Genomic DNA, 17,237 nt, shown 5'->3' on the forward strand with positions numbered 1-17,237 from the left:
CCAAGCCTATATTCAGCTGAATTGTTATCATACATTCTCTCCAGTTGGCTCCATGCGATGTGGAGTAGAGAAGATGCCTCATTCACAGGTAGATTTTGTCAATAAGTAGATGTACGCACCATAGATTGAAATAAGAGAGACCCAGGAAAAATCTCATAACTGATGTGGCAGACAAGACAGTGGGTATGTTTATATTAGGGTTTTAGTCTGGATAAGAAGAACACTTTTTGCGGCACATCTCTTGCCATTGATTGTCATCTCATAGTTCTCTTGCAAGATTTCATGCATACTGATAGAAATGAAGACATTATTGGTGATTTCATTCTGGTTAAAAAGCAGCCAGAAAGCTTATCTGGCTTCTGACAGAAGCAAAACCATTGCACACATAGTCATAAAAAAGGTATTTGATGCGTACCAAACAAGCCTGTCATCTGGGCACAGTCCTTCATGCACCTACTCAAGTGTGTTCTTAAGAGCACATACATTTGAATACTGAGGGGCATCTGAACTGCAGTGTAAGTCTTAGAGATTATAGGAGTGTTCTACACTGAATGAATACAGAACAAAGTGAATGCCTTGAGAGAGTACACCTGTATCCAGAGCACTTCTACATATGCCATGGAGAAATACCGACTTCAAGATGTGTAGTCCACGCTAAGTTTAGCAAACATGTTACAGGGCCTAAATGATTTAGGTATGTTCCTTTTTTACGTATTAACTTTGGAAGCTCACCAAGACCCCAGTGAGCTACTAGGTGCCACAAGTAGCATTATTTTAAGTAGTTTGGGAGACCTCTAGTGGGCCTCCTTCCTGTTATAGCTCTCACAGCCTACCTAAAAGTCAAGTTGCATTATCATGTAGCTTGGACTATGTACATGTATGTAGTTGACAAAATACTTAGAATTATTAAATGTGACTGTGCTAAAGCAATGCTTCTAAGTAGAAATCACACAAAAGTACAGCAGGTTCTCAAATGTTTGAGTCAATTTGAAAACTTATCGTTTAAGCTATGCAATGTTGAGAAGAACAACATCAATAGGATTAGAAGTCTGCATTCAAATGCTTATCTTCAGGTGTATTTATAAGTACCGAGTCTCATTTTAGATTTGCAAAACAGAAACGGCGTTTTATTTAGAGTTGTAATTCAAGTGACCAAAGCATGTTCAGAGCACCTTCTTGTCTGCTTGTGTCTGCACAGTTCACACTGTATAAGCATCAACATAACTGAAGCCTCTTGGGACATTTTCTTCATTATATTTCTGAATGTAAGATAGAAACAGGACCACAGATCTTCACCTTGTTTACAAATTCAGTAGGAATGAACGTTAAACCTGAAATACTAAAATTTAGTGCTACCTCATTTACAGGAGTACTTTCTAATGCAGGAATGATTTTCTGGTCAATTCCATGTGCAGCCTCTTCACATTAGTAAGATTACAAGAATCATTTTTATTTGCACAAATGCCTATTTTTCTATTGCTCGGTGATCATGAGAGCTGAATATGCTTTTCTAAAAGACAGTCAATGTTTCTAATGCAATTTCTGTTTTGATATTGGTCACTTATCCATAAAGATTTTGTGCAAACATAATACTTAATAACTGGTTAAGACATTGCCCGGTTAAAAATAACTCCATAATGTCAACATAAGCATTTAAACCTCAACCCTGTTATACCAGCAACTAATTCACATCACTACACTGATATCAAGACCACCTTGCACATTTGCCCAAGTATCAGGATGAGCAGATATTTTTTAGTTTTACATTACATGCTAAGGTTTGCAAAGCACTTTTGTTTCTTTAGTATGAGCTCACAAGGATTATACAGGTACATTCAGAATACATGAGAATATAAAAGTACGTATCAATTCCTTTTTTTCCCCCCATTCATGCTAGGAAGTGAAACAAGCCATGAGGAGAGAAAGGAATCTATCTTCTCCTAACAGTGGTCCTAATCTTGCAATGGTCCATAAATGCCTACTGCTAATTCTTGTGAGACATGAATCTGGCAGAAATAATTGCTTTTGTGGAGCTACACATCTTCAGAAGCATTTCTCTTTGGTTGTCCATCATGAATAAAAATGGATTTATATCTCAGCCTTTTCGTATTTTCCCCCAAAATACTGTATTCCTCACCCCATTGCACCCCAGGAGAGGAGACATCATGTAGGAAAAGGAAATATTATGCTTCCTTGCAGAACTTGCTTGGGATATCTACAGCCCCCTGAAGACAGTCAAGACCTCTTAGTGCCAGGTCAAATCATAAAGGACTGTCTGTGAAAACCAATCCATCTTGCCAATCCGAGCCCACTTCCACAGGTAACTGTGGGGAGTTGTTGTTGTTGTAAAGTGATGAAGGGACTAGGGCTTAGAGTGTGTGTAAGCTGTCCAACTCTGTCAAGTGCTCTGTTGATGTTATTTTGACTTTGGTGAGGAGAATTCTTTCTGTCCATGTAAGAGGAGTCTGTGTAAATTGTATACGTACATATATTTCAAGTTAATAATAATCACAGAGAAAGCATTTTCATTTCAAGGACATTTATAGTTCAGGAGTACAAAGGCTATATATCACCAAAGTAGGAAGTCTCTGATGTCCTAACAGGCCAAATTTCCACTGTGTTCTCTGGTGGCTAGGTCTCAGTAACAATAAATTCCTGTGGGATACTTCAGATAATTCAAATTTTATTCAAGTACAATAAAAACTGCTTCAGAAAGTTCTAAATGAAGATGATGAAAAAAACAGAGCCATAAACAGATCTGAAAATGTGTCAAATGAGCATGGCTATTCTACAGAGCAAAGTCTGTATCTCAAACTATTTGAAGATGGCAGTTAATGGAAAAGTTTCTTGCAATGTTTAAATTAAAGAATACATGATACACATCTTTATTACAGACTATATTACAAAACCTTTGGAAAAAAACATCTTTGATACACCATCAAAAGGACTATATAGTGTTAATGAAGTAGTTGTGAGATGAGATATAGTGTGGTGACTGGTACAAAAGATGAAGACTGAAGAGCAATTCTCAGCACAGAGAAAAGTCAGCAATACAAAACTTTGTGTAGTTAAAAATATTTATTATGGATGTAGAAAAGAATATGAATGTTGTGGTAGCAAAATACAGGCAAGTCTTAAAAACATCCAGAGAAATGTGTATCAGGCACTAGAGTCACCAGAAACTTAAGAGGCATTAACACTGCGGCCCCATGTGAAATTTGGTATTGGCAAGTGCAAAGTGCACTAGCAGGAATGATCTGAAGCACGCAGACATTAGTTTGTCAGTAATCTAACCATTCAGAATATTTTAAAAATGGCAATACTTCTGTGGATCATTGAATAAGTAGATCAAATAAAAAGAGAAAGGCATGCATAAGAAATACAATAAAAGGCAATATAAGACAATAAAATGTTGTCTCTTCACTATATATGTTAAGATTAGGCCTTCACTGGAATGTCATATTCTGTCTGTCCCATCCCAAGTAAAAATGAAAATAGATAGGATTCCAAAAAGCCTAGAGGTACAGAGATATTCACATTAAATATATAGCAAAATGCCTATCTGGGAAGGGATGTGATAGGGCTATAACACAGGAATAGGTAGAGAAGTTAAGTCATTTATATTTACCTGTTTCCTAATTTAAACACATACATATATCTGGATGAAACTGGAGAGCCATTCAAAAATAGGCAAAGTTGGTGATAAATGCTTAGCATAATTTTCAAAGAAGACAGGATGCTTGTAAGGATAGGGATTGCTGCACACAATATTTTGGATGGGAATAACAACAAAAGCATTTCTAAAAAGCAGTAGAGCCTTAATGACCAAAAATATATCCTGATCTTTAATTGCAAGAGGTTTAGAATAAAAGCTTCCTCTCCTGGCACTGTTATTCTACATTCAACCACTATGGGGGTTCTTGCATTTTGCTTTGAAAAGTGAAAGCAAGGATCATAGAGTCATAGAATCATTTAGCCTGGAAAAGACCTGTAAGACCATCCAGTCCAACTGCTAACCTACCACTGCCAAGTCCACCACTAAACCATGTCCCTAAGTGCCACATCTACATGTCTTTTAAATATCTCCAGGGATGGCAACTCAAAAACTTCCCTGGGCAGCCCGTTCCAGTGCCTGACTACATGAAGAAACATTTCCTAATATCCAATCTAAACCTCCCCTGGCACAACTTGAAGTAATTTCTTCTTGTCCTGTCTCTTGCTATTCGTGAGAAGAGACTGACACCCACTACATCGCTACAACCTACTTTCAGGTAGAGAGTGCTATCTGACCTTCTTTTCTTTAGGCTAAACAACCCCAGTTCCTCCTCATCTGCTTCTCATAAAATGTGCTCTAGGCCCTTCACCAGCTCTGTTGCCCTTCTTTAGACATGGTCCAGCACCTCCAGATGAAACATTAGTCTGATGAAGCCTAGATTTTTAAAAGCTATGGGAGACATCAGATGCTTTACTTTTCGTGTGCACAGTGAGAGAGACATTAGGTCCATTTTTTTTCAGAGGGAAGTTGTCATCAGTTCCCCAAAATAATCCCATAAAATCTCAGATAGTGAAGGTTAAGTTACAGTGCAGTACTGCATTTATTTGATTAAAACCCTTCACAGCTCCTATCAGTAATAACATGTACTGGAAAGCAGTATATGTTATTTTTATTTCTATTTAAAAATAACAACTGTGAAACCTGAAAAATAATAAACATGGCAACAATAATAAAAGTACATAGTCTGCTTTGTGCAGTACATTTCTTTCTTCATGCTCTGTAAGGGAAGGGTTGCTATTTGTGGTATGTTCCAAGTCTGCTTTTCAGAAGACGGCCCAGCTTGGCTGGACAGCTTTCAGTTGCTACTAGAAATATGTCACTTATTAGGAACAGAGGGGATGTTTATCACTGTCTCAAGGGTTACTTTGGCTGAAGCAAAGAAACAGCTCAGTTATATAATGGAAAGAGCTGGGTCAAAGGATAAGAATTTTATATAGCATGTGCTCAGGACTCCAGTAATGCAGGCTCAGTTTTTCTTGTGTATCTTGCACAGATAGTGAGTACAACAATGGGTGTACAGGGTGGTCTATCTAGCATCTAGTGCTTAGTTTTGCTACCCAGACCCATCGTGTAGTCACGGTTCAAACCCTCTTCCAAGTAATCTAGAAACACCAGCCCCAGCAGAGAAGCTCAAACACAGTACCATCTTAATTATCCTTTCAGTCCTCACCAGCATTAACAGGGCTATAGTCCTTTCCATAAATTTTGTTGCAATTTCTGGTGAAACAGAAAAGAGAAACCCAACTGTGCCTCCTTTATGGGTACCACCTCACTGAGCACTGCACAGCATTTCAGCAACAGAGGGACAGTTATAAAAAGTTGAACTTGTGTTTCCGTCTGTTCATATAGATGCTAGAGGTCTCATTTTAGTGTAGCCAAAAACCTATATCCAGAGCTGTTATACTGTCTCCTCCCCGTGTTTTAGTCCCCAGTACCAAGGTCATGCTGCAGATGAAATGTTTAACTAAGCATCAAATTGTCAAGCACAAACCCAATTACCACGATAACAACCCAGAAAACAAATACCGGGAAGCCAGCACCACGTCTCCCCCTCATTACCAAACCTAGAAGTTGGCCCCGGACCACAGTGACCTCAGCTCCTCACCGGGTGTGCGGGGTGGCCCTTCGTGAGGCAGCCGGGGGCTAGGGCGGCGGTACGCGAACTGCCTCAGTCCCCTGCGGGGAAGAACCTCTGAGGCAACTCGCGTACCCTCACCCCAACACCTGCTGCACCGCCATTTGGTCGTGAGAGACGGGGCAGCGGCCGTGGACTACCCCGCTCGCCTCTTCTGCCCCACCACCAACTTCCATGGGTGTAAACAGCCGTGCCAGGTGCCGCCCTCGCCGCGAGGGGATGGCTGGCGGCTGAGTGGACCCGAGCGGCGCGGCCCAGCTTGGCAGCACAGACCCCGAGTGGCGGGCGCGGAAGGTATTTCAGTGGGAGCGCGGCCTGCCCTCCCGCCAGCCCGCCCCGACGGCCGGCCCGCCCCTCTCCCCTGCGCCCTCCCTCGCCCCGCCGCCGGCTGACAGGTGCGCGCTCCTCCGCGGCAGCACCGGCCCTGCTCCTTTCCGCCTCAGCCGTCCCCTCTGCGCGCCCCGCACCCGCACCAGACCCGGCTCCCGGCCGGCACGGCCCCGGATTGTTTAGTCCTTGGGAAGCTGGTCTGGGTCCAGATTTTGCTTTGATCCTTCTTTATTTTTTTATTTTTTTTAAGAGAGAGAAAAAAAAAGCCAAAGAAAAACAAAACCTGGAGACACAGAAAAGGGCTCTAGGAAAAAGTTTTGGATGGGACTATGTGGAAACTACCCTGCAATTCTCTGCTGCCAGAGCAGGCTCAGTGCTGCCTTCTCCCCAGCGGCGCAGCCCGCGCCGGGCGCTGCTGAGAGACGCTCGGGCCTCGGTGCCGCGCCACCAGTGCCTGCAGTGCCGGAGCCCCTCGCCCCGCCGGCCCAATGCTCCTCCTCGGGCTGCTCCTGCTGACATCTGCCCTGGCAGGCCGGAGGCAGGGGGCCGCCGCGGAGTCCGACCTCAGCAGCAAGTTCGCCTTCTCCGGCACCAAGGAGCAGAACGGTAAGGAGCAGCAGCTCCCGCCGCTGCCGGCGGGTAGCGCGGGGCAGGGCGGGGGCAGGCGCCCGGGCGGCACGGAGCGGAGCAGTGCGGAGCTCTCCGGGCTGCGGAGCTGCCGGGCTCCGGGGAGAGAGCGCGGCCGCGGGAGGGGGAACTGAGGGGCCGGGCAGAGCGACCGGGGCTCGGCAGCTGGGGGATCGCCCGCCGCCGTCAGGGGTGTGCTGTGGGTAAAAGGGCAGCGGTTCGCGGCCGGCGTGGAGCTCGGAGCCTCTCTCTGCCGTCGGAGGTGCAAAATGACCTCCTACTGTCGCTTCCCCCCCCCCCCCCCCCCCCCCCCAAAAAAAAAGCAAGAACCCGCGCACGTTTGTACCCTAAATGCTTATCTGTTGGGGGGAGGGGAGGGGGGGAAGTTGTGTCTGTGCTTGAATGAGTGGTATTTTGTACGGGCTGGAAACGAGTTAATCCCGCATAGGAAATGAGAATTACTTTCAACTTTCAAGTGTACCTGAAATGTTTAGAAAACTCTCAAATGCAAGTTCCCTTGGGCCGGGGCTGTGCGGGGCTGGAGAATGGCTCCTTTCATACAGCAAGGGCAGCTTCGGGGTGTGTAATTTGCTTAGCCTCTGAACTCCATATGATTTACATTATTCAGATTTTTAAACGCCTTTCCTCTTGATTTGCTATTATGAAGTAATTTTAAAGAATATTTTACAAACTGAAACGTTATATACTGCATGAAACCACACTTAGTGTAGAATATCTAAAATTAAGGCCGTTAGCATGCATTCATGGAAACTCCGCTGCTTAATGTACGGGGAGGGGTGGTTTGAAAAATTAAGTACTTTGCATGTCACCTAGAGCAAGCTTTCTCCCTGGGCACAAACCAACACAAAAGGGCGAGCTGGGAGCTCTCAAAACTCTCTGAACTGTAATGAAATAAAGCAGAAACAGTTTTGAGGCTAATTCAATTCTCTCAACTTTGAACTTGGGACTCCCCAGATATAAGTATTCTATGTCATATCTTTTAATAGAAAGCAAAGTTTGAGACCACTGCCAATACTTCGAATGGGTAGAATATGCAGTGCACTAGCAAATTTAGCAGAGGGAGATTAATACTACTGTGGCTTGCTAATGTGATGATATATGGCACCTGCGGATTTCCAGAGCTGCTGATCAAAGAGCAGCATGGGGATCAATCTCTAATCAGAGCAACTGTGAAGGGCCAGAGGAAAGTGATCAAAAGGCTCAGAGACCCAGCTATTCTGACAGGAAACCAATCAGACTTTGTGTGCAGTACAGGAAATTATCTGCTCTGTATGAGAAATCACTCACTTTCTACCCCTTCCCTGCTTACCTGGCAGTTACAGGCTTTAGGGCACCAGTTTGAAACAAAACAGACTTGGCACTAATATACTGAAGTCTCATGCTGTTATGGTGCCTTCTGTTAGATTTGCATGGAGTGCATATGAAGCCAGTTGACACACAGAGGATCACCATTGCTGTGCTTTAACTTCATCAGAACTGGAAAGAAACCTGCTATGCTGTCAATCTGCCCTAGGAGATTTGTTACAGGGTCTGTTACAGCATAAGGCAGCTGGGCCCTGAAGGGCCTCCAGGGTCCAACAATGGGAAGCACAACAGTGTAAAAGGTAGATCGTGTGGAATAAAAGCAGAACTGATGTAAGTAAGTATACGTGACAACACAGACTAGATTCTATTCACATATATCAGAAATACAGCTGCCTTAGGTCAGGCTTCAAATGGTTTGTAGTGCAATTTGGCATGCTCCAAGATAGAGTCACTGCATCTTAGAACAAATGCAAAGCCGGGAGAATTATATTTTCTAATATGCCCTGAAAATGTGTTCTGTGGTAGTTTACACATACAACACTCCAGGAGATTTTTATAGCTTACATGATGTTTGCTTTCTAGTTGTTCAATTGCAAAACTTACTTTAAAAATTAGCACAAGTTTAGGTATAACTAAGTACCAACCCCTGACTTTTCTTAACTGATTTTAATTATTTGGGGGATCAGTAACACTGGTCAAACCAGTTCTTACTTGATTTAATTAGGGTGATTTTTACACTCTGCTGCAATCTAAAGATTGTGTAGCTTTTAGCTAGAGGCAGGTTAAAATTCTCTAGAGTATGAGAATGAGCTATTGCTGTTCACATGCCAAATAATCTTTGGTCAGGAGAGAGGGAGATTTTTCAGTCACGCTTTCTACAAATAAAAATTATGTCCTCTACTTGTAAAACTGCTAAATGGCCAAAAAGTTTTGCCGTAGAGTGGATTACAGTGTTACCCAGCTGCCCCTGTGGGTGCTGTAGCTGTTGCTTCGAGGTGATACTGAAGGTGTCTATGACCAGTTATTAAATCGATGGGACTGCTTGTGTTACAAAGGGTAAGCATGTGCTTAGGGAAATTTTTCTCCATAAATGATATTTATTTATCAGCTAAGTGATTATTAACTTCAGAGTTACAGTTTGACTTAATTTATTTGGTAGATGTAGCCATAAGGAGTTCTCTTGCTTCTGGTGTATATGGAGTGTCATCTTAGGTGGCAGTTTCCTAGTGTAAATATTTCTTTGTAACTGTAAATTAGATGTTCTTAGAGCACAGTATTTTGCTGCCACCTTCTAGGAATTCAGTGTGATGGTTGTTGTGGGGCCAGTGTAGCTCCATTTGAAACTGCTTAAAACTACCTCCTTGTTTTTACTGGCCCTCTGTTACATTCAGATTTTCTTTAAGAACAGGTTATATTTGTAACTCTGCTTGACAGTAAGGGATTTTATCTGATTTCTTTGATAAATTCATATTAATGTTTTTATTTTGTTCAACTGAGTAAATACTCATCTAGAGGATCAAAGAAATTTGTGCAACAATTCATGGAAGCTGAAGTAGCAGTAAATGGTGTGTGTAGTGATGGCTCCCATTTATCTGAGTAGATTTGGTTTCCACTATTCTTTGTCATGTTGAAAAGCAGATTATGCTTTGAAGGTTTTTTCATACTTAGGTGGCTTTATTGGTTCTCCTATGGCTGTCTGATGTATTTATTAACATTTTTCCATACTGAAGTAGTGTCAAGAAAAAAATCATCACCCGTTATCTTTTGAGAAGAAAACTGTATCCCTTGCATATTGAATATGATTACTTGTATGATTTACTTGTTTCTTCTTTCTGTTACAGTTCTTGCTGGTTTTGAATCTACTTTTGACTGCTGTTTTTATATCTTCATCCTGTTTTTGTAGCTTGGGAAATCTCCGAGGGAGGTACTGGTCAATGGAGTGTTGTGAATGACGATTCTAATGACATAACTGGTGGTCTGAGCAAGCCTGCTTATTTGGTATTATTAATTTAATTTAGATTTGATTACAACATGAAATGGCAAGAGAATCTAAGTCCTGTTTTCTTGGCTGTCTTAGGACAAGATGTGATAAATTTTTAAAGTAATTTTGCTAAGCTGTCAGCTGTTCTGATTTCTGTGAGAAAGATGAGGATATCTTTACAGAAAGTAGTGCAAAAAACCCCCTACTTTTGGGTGCAATGAAGTGTATAGTGTATGTGGCATGTGCATTTAAATGGAGCAGTGCATGGCTTCAGAAAGCCAAGAAACTGTGGTCAGTTAGCAACTCACTAGGACCAAGCAGTTGAGAGAGATTAACTTTCCTGCAGGAAGCTTCAAGTGTAAATGAGCAGCAGTAAATAGAGTTGCTGAAGTAAATTTTAGAAAAAGAAAGTATTTACTTGATTTCTGTTAAACCTGTAGCACAGGTAATTTACTGGTGATGATGTAGCTTTTTGACAGAGCTTTCTTTTAAGTTACTTGTGTATCTCAGGCTATCCTTGGGAAAAGTTGGTGACTACAGCTGGAACTGAAGGGAGTAGCTGAAGTGCCAGAGGAAGCTTCTCTCATCATGTTGGTGTGTGTGTGGCCTCAGCACCTCCTCACAGCCACCAAGAGGATTTCCAGGTTCATGTATCTCCAGAGGGAGCTTCCAGATTATTCAGGGATGAGGACAGTAGAATTTCTGATTAAGGTCATATGACTCAAGCTGAACATCGAAAGAAGCTGTGGGTGTCCAAGTGATGCACTGCATTGAATTCTTGCAGATGGGAATGTTGGTACTTTTGCTTGAGTGCAGTCATTTGACTGCAAAATTATCTCTTGTAAACCAGCATACTGTAAAGCAGTGGGAATAGACACCACCTCCGCTGACTCTTCTTGAACTGAGTGCCACTACAGTTTACTGCTGCTGAGCAGCAGCAATTTTCTTGATTTTGAGAAGATGAGGAAGTATAAAATATTAGCACGTGTCATCTAAAGGGAAACTTGATAGCAGTGCAATTTTTCTCAAGTTTAATCTATTTCTGTTTAGTCCAAGGCTTGTTTTGAAATGTTTTAAGGCCCTTTTCTTGGAAAGTGAAGAATTACACCACATCCTCTTTCGACTTTAAGCAAAAGCCTGTGGCAAGTTAGAGGAGCTCTTCAACACTGCAGTAAATTGCAGTGGAAGTTTTAAATTTATTTTTTCTGCCTTTGTAGTTAACTTCTGGCATATTGTGTGCTGTCATTCAGCAGAGTGCTGCTTGGGACTTTTCCTTAGTCCTGCTGCTTCCCTCAGTTTCTTCTGGTAGACAAAAGTAAGGGATTTAAAAGCACAGACCATTTGCTACTTGTCCCAAATATGTAGTCATTTCCATCCTTTCCAGTCCTTCCTGTATCTTTGTTAAGTATCTTTAGTGGAATTTAAGGGAGAAACACATAAAATCTTATTTTTGCCTTAACAGACTTTAAAGCTTTATGTCATGTTGTCTGGGGGTTTTTAGTTTGTCTTTCAGTCAGATACAGAGTTTTATAATGGAGAAGAAACACAGGGCATACCTTTAAACACTGACAGCTATACTGCCAAAGGGCTAATGTTGAACTTTGTCTTCACATAAACATAATGTCTTTTATATCTTAAAACTTTATCCAAGCCTTTTGAATTTAATTATTACATAGTCAACATGTAATAGCAAAGGACTGGTTTGCATCCTATAGCAGTGGCTGCTCATTATAGCAGAGTGGTTTTGGGGGGGTTGTTGCTGTTGGGTAGTTGCTGCTTTTGGTTTTTGCTGTGTCTGGCAGTTCCTAATTACTAGAAGGAGGACACTCTGTGCAAGTCCACTTCCCTTAGCTGGAAACGAGCCTCTTCAGTTGCTTTATAGATAGTTCTTGGCTTTACTAGAGAACCATGCCTTTGCTTTTTAGTCACAAAGTGTGTGCCATGGACAATACACTTCCTGGTGTACAAGTGTCTTAGAAATTGGCCTGTACATAAGTAGTCTTTTAGCTGAAACCTGTGGGACTTAGCAAAAGTTACACAACAGAAAACGAATAAGAGCTAACATGCAGAAATGCAGTTGTTTTAATAGCACTTAGGTATCTATGAGTGTTTAGTTGTTCTGGAATTTCTGAGAAACTAATTGTACTTACAACTTAGAGAATCACAGAATCCCAAGGTTTGGAAGGGACCTCAAAAGATCAACCCTGTTATTCCCTTTTAGGGAAAACTTTTACAGCTTGTGTTTGAATGTGAAATGTTTTTATGTAAGTAGGTGAGTGAAAATGAGTAATGTACTATTGTGAAGCTAAAATATAAATTTTTCTAGAGACTTCATTAAATTGTAGGATGTTATTTGAAGGTGGCAATGCCAGGAAAATTTATTCATGACTCCATCCATAGACATCCTAGCCTTGGGGTTCATCTGTCTTCTGATCTTCATTTCTTGACATCCTTCTGCTGAGATTTTATAAACATATCCTGAGTGTTACATTGGATTATTTGGGCTTAATTTCATGATCCAGTAGCATACAAACCACTTTTATGTGAAGATACCCATTTAAGAAGCATGTGTACCAAAGCATCTCTAGCCATTTTCATAACCTAATCAGTTTCTACAGAAGTTGACTGGACTCCAGACCCTCATGGACAGAGTATAGGAACTTTTAAAAAACTTAATGTAAGCTAAAGGAGAAAGCCCCCTAATTCTCTGGTCTCCTGAAGGCCTTCTGCTTTAGGGTTAGCAAGGACTTACTTTCTTTTGAGCTCAATTAGTTCTGTTCCAAATGCTACATCTTAAGCGTGTCCACAATTTGGACTTTGACGTTCGCCTTGCATAGGCATGACCATACACTTACACTGAGCTTATGGGCTGCTTGACTTCTTGTCACTGTGGATTCCTCTGAAGTGCTGCTAGTGTGTGCCACCCGTCAACCCTTGTCAGTATGCTTTTACCTTCTCTGACTAGACATTCATGAGCTAGCTGCAACTCATGTTAAAAGAACTCATCAGCTGTTTAGTTAAGTCTCTGAACCGCTGACATTATTTCCCTATGTGTCTGTTCTCTTTCAGGCTGGGCTACTTTGAGGCTATACTTCACTGCAGGTTAACTCCGCAGTGAAAATGTTCATGGTGCTGGTTGCTACTTTTATTTTTTTTTTTCTCCTTATTGTCATTTTCATATGCAGGTGTTTAGGGCTGGAGAAAGAGAATGTGAATTAACCTCCCATGTACTTCAGTCCAACATGATTCAGGCAGAAAAAGTATTTGACATGAAGTAAAAAAATGTTCAAAGATTATTTATCATGTAGTGGCATCCTTTTATAGTAGTGAGAATTGGAGAGCTGCAGAGGAGTAACCAGTAACAGTTTCTTCAGTGGCAGTGTGCCTTTTTGTGAATTAATCCTCATAAATTATTCATTAATCTTGCTCTTCACAGTGAATTTGTTTAAGGTCCCATTATAAAAACAGACATTTTAAGGAGATTCTTTAGGGTAAAGAGCATCTCTGTTCCTCTACTCCCGGAAAGCTCAAAACACGTAAATTTCTCACCGAATTTGTTAGAACTGATCATTAACTATTGGAATTGTATGCAGACATGGTTCAGTTTGATCACCATTGCATGGATTTCTTCATGTGAAGTGCAAGGTATACTCTGGCTCTAAATATAAAGCCAGGTGAAGGTGGTGGCAGGGAGGTTGAGGCTTTTCTCTGGTTATGCTCCTTGTAGTGCTGAGGCTGGAGGTAAAAATCCTTGTTTAGTACTCTGTTTTCAAGGAGAACAGTGGTGTTAGTTGGGTAACTATCCCTTTACGGTCCCTATGACACTATAGTTTTACTAAAGGAAAGTATGGGAGGTCTTCCAAGCTTTCAACTGTAGCTGGTGATAACTTTGAGTGCTGGATTAAAACTCTCTTATCACCCTTATGTGGCTTTTCTTGAAATGTTCAGTTTGTCTGTCTCAGAAAAAGCAAAGAATGCCATGGGCAAAGGAAACAATGCTGCTTATGTTTCCTTTACATTTAATTCCTTTTTGCAACGCTTCTGCTGTAATATTCTTACCTTCTTACAGAGCTTATTGCCAATTCATAGTAAGAATTGTAATGGCAGTAAGATGCTGCAGTTAATTAGGAAATTGGTCTGTAATTGATAAAATGGGCTTCAAACCAAGTTCATGTAGTAAGAGGTAAAGGAGTGGTGTCCTTCTCATAGTTTCCATATTCTGAATCTTTAAGTTGTTACTCAGTTTGGCACATATCAGCAAAGCTGTAATTTTCTGTGAAAAAGTCCATGTGTAAAATACCAGGGATTATCATATTTGAAGAGTAGCTTACACTGGAAAAATGGTTTTGGAGGTTCTCTTAGCGCGTCTTCCAAGTCAATCCATAGCTGTTAATGTCTCTATGCCATCTTTTAAGCGTCGTTTGTATAAAAGCATGTGAAATGGGGGAAATGACTTTGCTGGAAAAGGTACTGATTTGTGAAATAATGCATAATATCACTTGTTTTCATTGTTAGCTGTAGTCTTTTCCACATCATTCAGTTGTCCAGTCTTTTATTAAATTGTCATCTGGGGAGCTTTGTTGGATGAACCATTGCGTGGTAGCAATGAACCCTTGTTCAAAACTGAAGCACAAGTCCTAGGAGCTCCACGTTCCTTCTCAGATTGACAGGAAACCAGCACTCATTTTATACAATAGTTAAACATGAAAAAAGACACATGGCACAGGAAATTCTTTTGCTGTGTGTGAAGGTATGGCATTTCCAAACTGAAAGTGTTGTTCTGACTACTTCACCGGTAGTGGTGAGTTATATGAGGCCACTTCCATCTGCAGACAGTCTGTTTCACTTGCTTGTGGTTCTGGGGCTCAGTCAAATGCTCTGAAACAAAATAAAAGCAATGGATGTAATAACTTCTTTATGGAAAAGTCATAAAAACCTACAGGGCCGTGTAAACAAATTGGGTCATTTACAAGATGTTTAAGTGATGGATATTCAGTCCAAATTCAAAGGTGTGGATTAGGTTTTACAGTCATCTTGACTGAATTTTGCCCTCAACAAGACTTTCTTTTTCTGCCAGGAATGCCTTTGACACTACAAATGACAAATTCTCAGAAACTGTGTTTTCAAACATTTCAGTGCATTCAGAGTAAAGCTGAGAAACAGGAGAACAATTCAGTAGTATAATTTGATCTTTTTTCTATGTGAATGAGGGGCCTTTCTTGATCCGCATGGTTACACTGTAAAGCCGTAGTGGAACTTTGTAGTATTCCCCAGGAAAATAAACTAAAAGAGTTTCCTTTCTGGATTCAAGCATGCCTGAACTAATTACAAAGCAACCGTTTTGGCTCTCTGCTCTGTTCGTATAAATAGGTTTGCACAGAGCCACAGCGACTGTGATCCAAGTTAAACTGCACTATTCACAGAAACTTATGTTGGCTCTAATTGAAGCATTGAACATTATGGTGTGTCAACTTGCAAGACCCTTGTGGCTCATTTCATCATTTGTCAGGGAGTACTGAAAAAGTGGAATGGAAAAGAGGATAACTTAATACTTCTGTCTGTTAAAATACGTTCTGTAGGGTTATTTATATGCTTCAATGTAAATGTAAGTTTATGTATGGACAATTTTCTTGAGTTTGGGGAAAGGGAATTGGTGTTAGCTACTGTGAGTTGCTTTTCTTTTTGAGATTTGGTTGTTCAGCTTTGCTATTACCAGTGCAATTTCAACTACCTCAAAAATCTTCATGCACTAAAATCTGGAGATCATTTCAGAATGAAAATAACTGTACTCAGTGCAAGTTTGGAGTTAGTTGTAATGAACTGTAAATGGGTGAGGCTACCTATTTGTATGTACAGTGCTAAATAATGAGCTGTTGATTCATCTTCTAGATGCTTGATACCATGCCTGTGAAAATAATAGCTGTTACTTGGGAAGCATTTATGTGTAATAATACTATTTGAAATATTATGTGTACAGTATTTGAAGAAGTCCTTTCAGAAAGTGATTCAAATGAGTGCTGCATTGTACAGTGTCAATGTAAAAGGTTTTTATGTATATTATTGGCAAGCTGTGTGTTAAATATACAGTTTGGGGAAATGGTCTGTCTTAAGATCTCAAGGCTTCAGTTGTACTACTGTTGTTTGTTGTTGTATAGGGAGATCCATACCTGCAAATATTTCTGTTGCTTGTGTAACTGTCATGTACCTGAAAGTGAAGTAAAGCCTTGTAACTGACAGCTAAGAAGTAATGTCTCAAAACCAAACATGATTTCTAGATGAGGAGATTAAACTATTGTGTATGACCTTACCTAAATGCTACTTTATTAAATATGGCTAAGGATTCTTGTGAGGCTGGCTTCCTTTTGTTTGTGTCATTCAAAAACACCCAGTCCCTGGGACCACGGCTTATCTCTACTCAGACTAGAGTCTAAAACTTGAAATATTCTAAAAGTTTCTAAGCACTCACTGTATTTCTTCCAGTACTTGCTGGTATAGGAATTCACAAAGTAGTTACCATTAGTGTTAATACAGCCTTGTAGCCATTCCTTCTGAGTGTTTGTGAGGAACAGTGTATTAGGCCTAAGGGTCTTGGCCAGTAGAGTCTTTTCGGCAATTTTTGCTTGTAAGATTCTTCGTAAAGATTGGCATGAGATACTGAGAACAGCCATCTCTTTGGTTTTTTCACTGGGGATCTTTATTTTATACCTGTTCTCAGTACCTGTGAGAAATAGTATGTGGGTGGGGAAATGGGTGTCCTAGGCTGAGTCCAGATAGTAGAGTTTTTGAGCTCATCAGGTTTCATCTCAGCAGAGACCATTGAGATCATCTTCAATCTTACCTAACACCTGAAGAGTGCCACACCTCACTAAAGTGAGTGTACCAGTAAAGAGGGCTCTGTTACTTAAGTATCTACCTGATCTGCAAAATTATCTTACTGCTTGTGGGGGAAAAGATGGTTTTGCGTAGTTGTCAAGCAGAGATATAAACATGTTTCTAAAGCATGTTCTTGCCTTCTCAACAAGAATCTTGAAAAACTCTGATTAGCCTCATTAATCAAGATGCATGGGAAGGTATTGTGCAGTGATAATACCTAATTGAATAGTTGTGAGATGTTTCTCTGTTACTGCTTTTAAAGTACTATATTATCAAAATTTGCAGGTGCTTAGCTCTTTGCATTAGGGAAAGTATTGGATGATGTACCCATAGCAGATCGAACATTGTCAGTTTTATAGGATCTGTAGCTTCTCTTTGAGATTAAGTTCGAGAATCTACAACATTATCGT

At 40.8% G+C, this 17,237-nt stretch overlaps 1 protein-coding gene across 1 annotated transcript in view; it reads left to right on the top strand.

Annotated features, from left to right (window-relative positions):
- Nucleotides 1-6,112: 6,112 nt before the first annotated feature.
- The window catches only part of PDGFC (platelet derived growth factor C), a 132,711-nt gene continuing 121,586 nt past the window's right edge, over nt 6,113-17,237 (top strand). The window contains exon 1 of the mRNA XM_031048849.2: nt 6,113-6,626. Within this exon, the coding sequence (XP_030904709.2) occupies nt 6,509-6,626 (118 nt within the window). The 5' untranslated portion in view covers nt 6,113-6,508. The remainder of the gene's footprint in view (nt 6,627-17,237) is intronic.

This window comes from Melopsittacus undulatus, chromosome 7, assembly GCF_012275295.1.
Source record: "Melopsittacus undulatus isolate bMelUnd1 chromosome 7, bMelUnd1.mat.Z, whole genome shotgun sequence".
Taxonomy (NCBI): domain Eukaryota; kingdom Metazoa; phylum Chordata; class Aves; order Psittaciformes; family Psittaculidae; genus Melopsittacus; species Melopsittacus undulatus.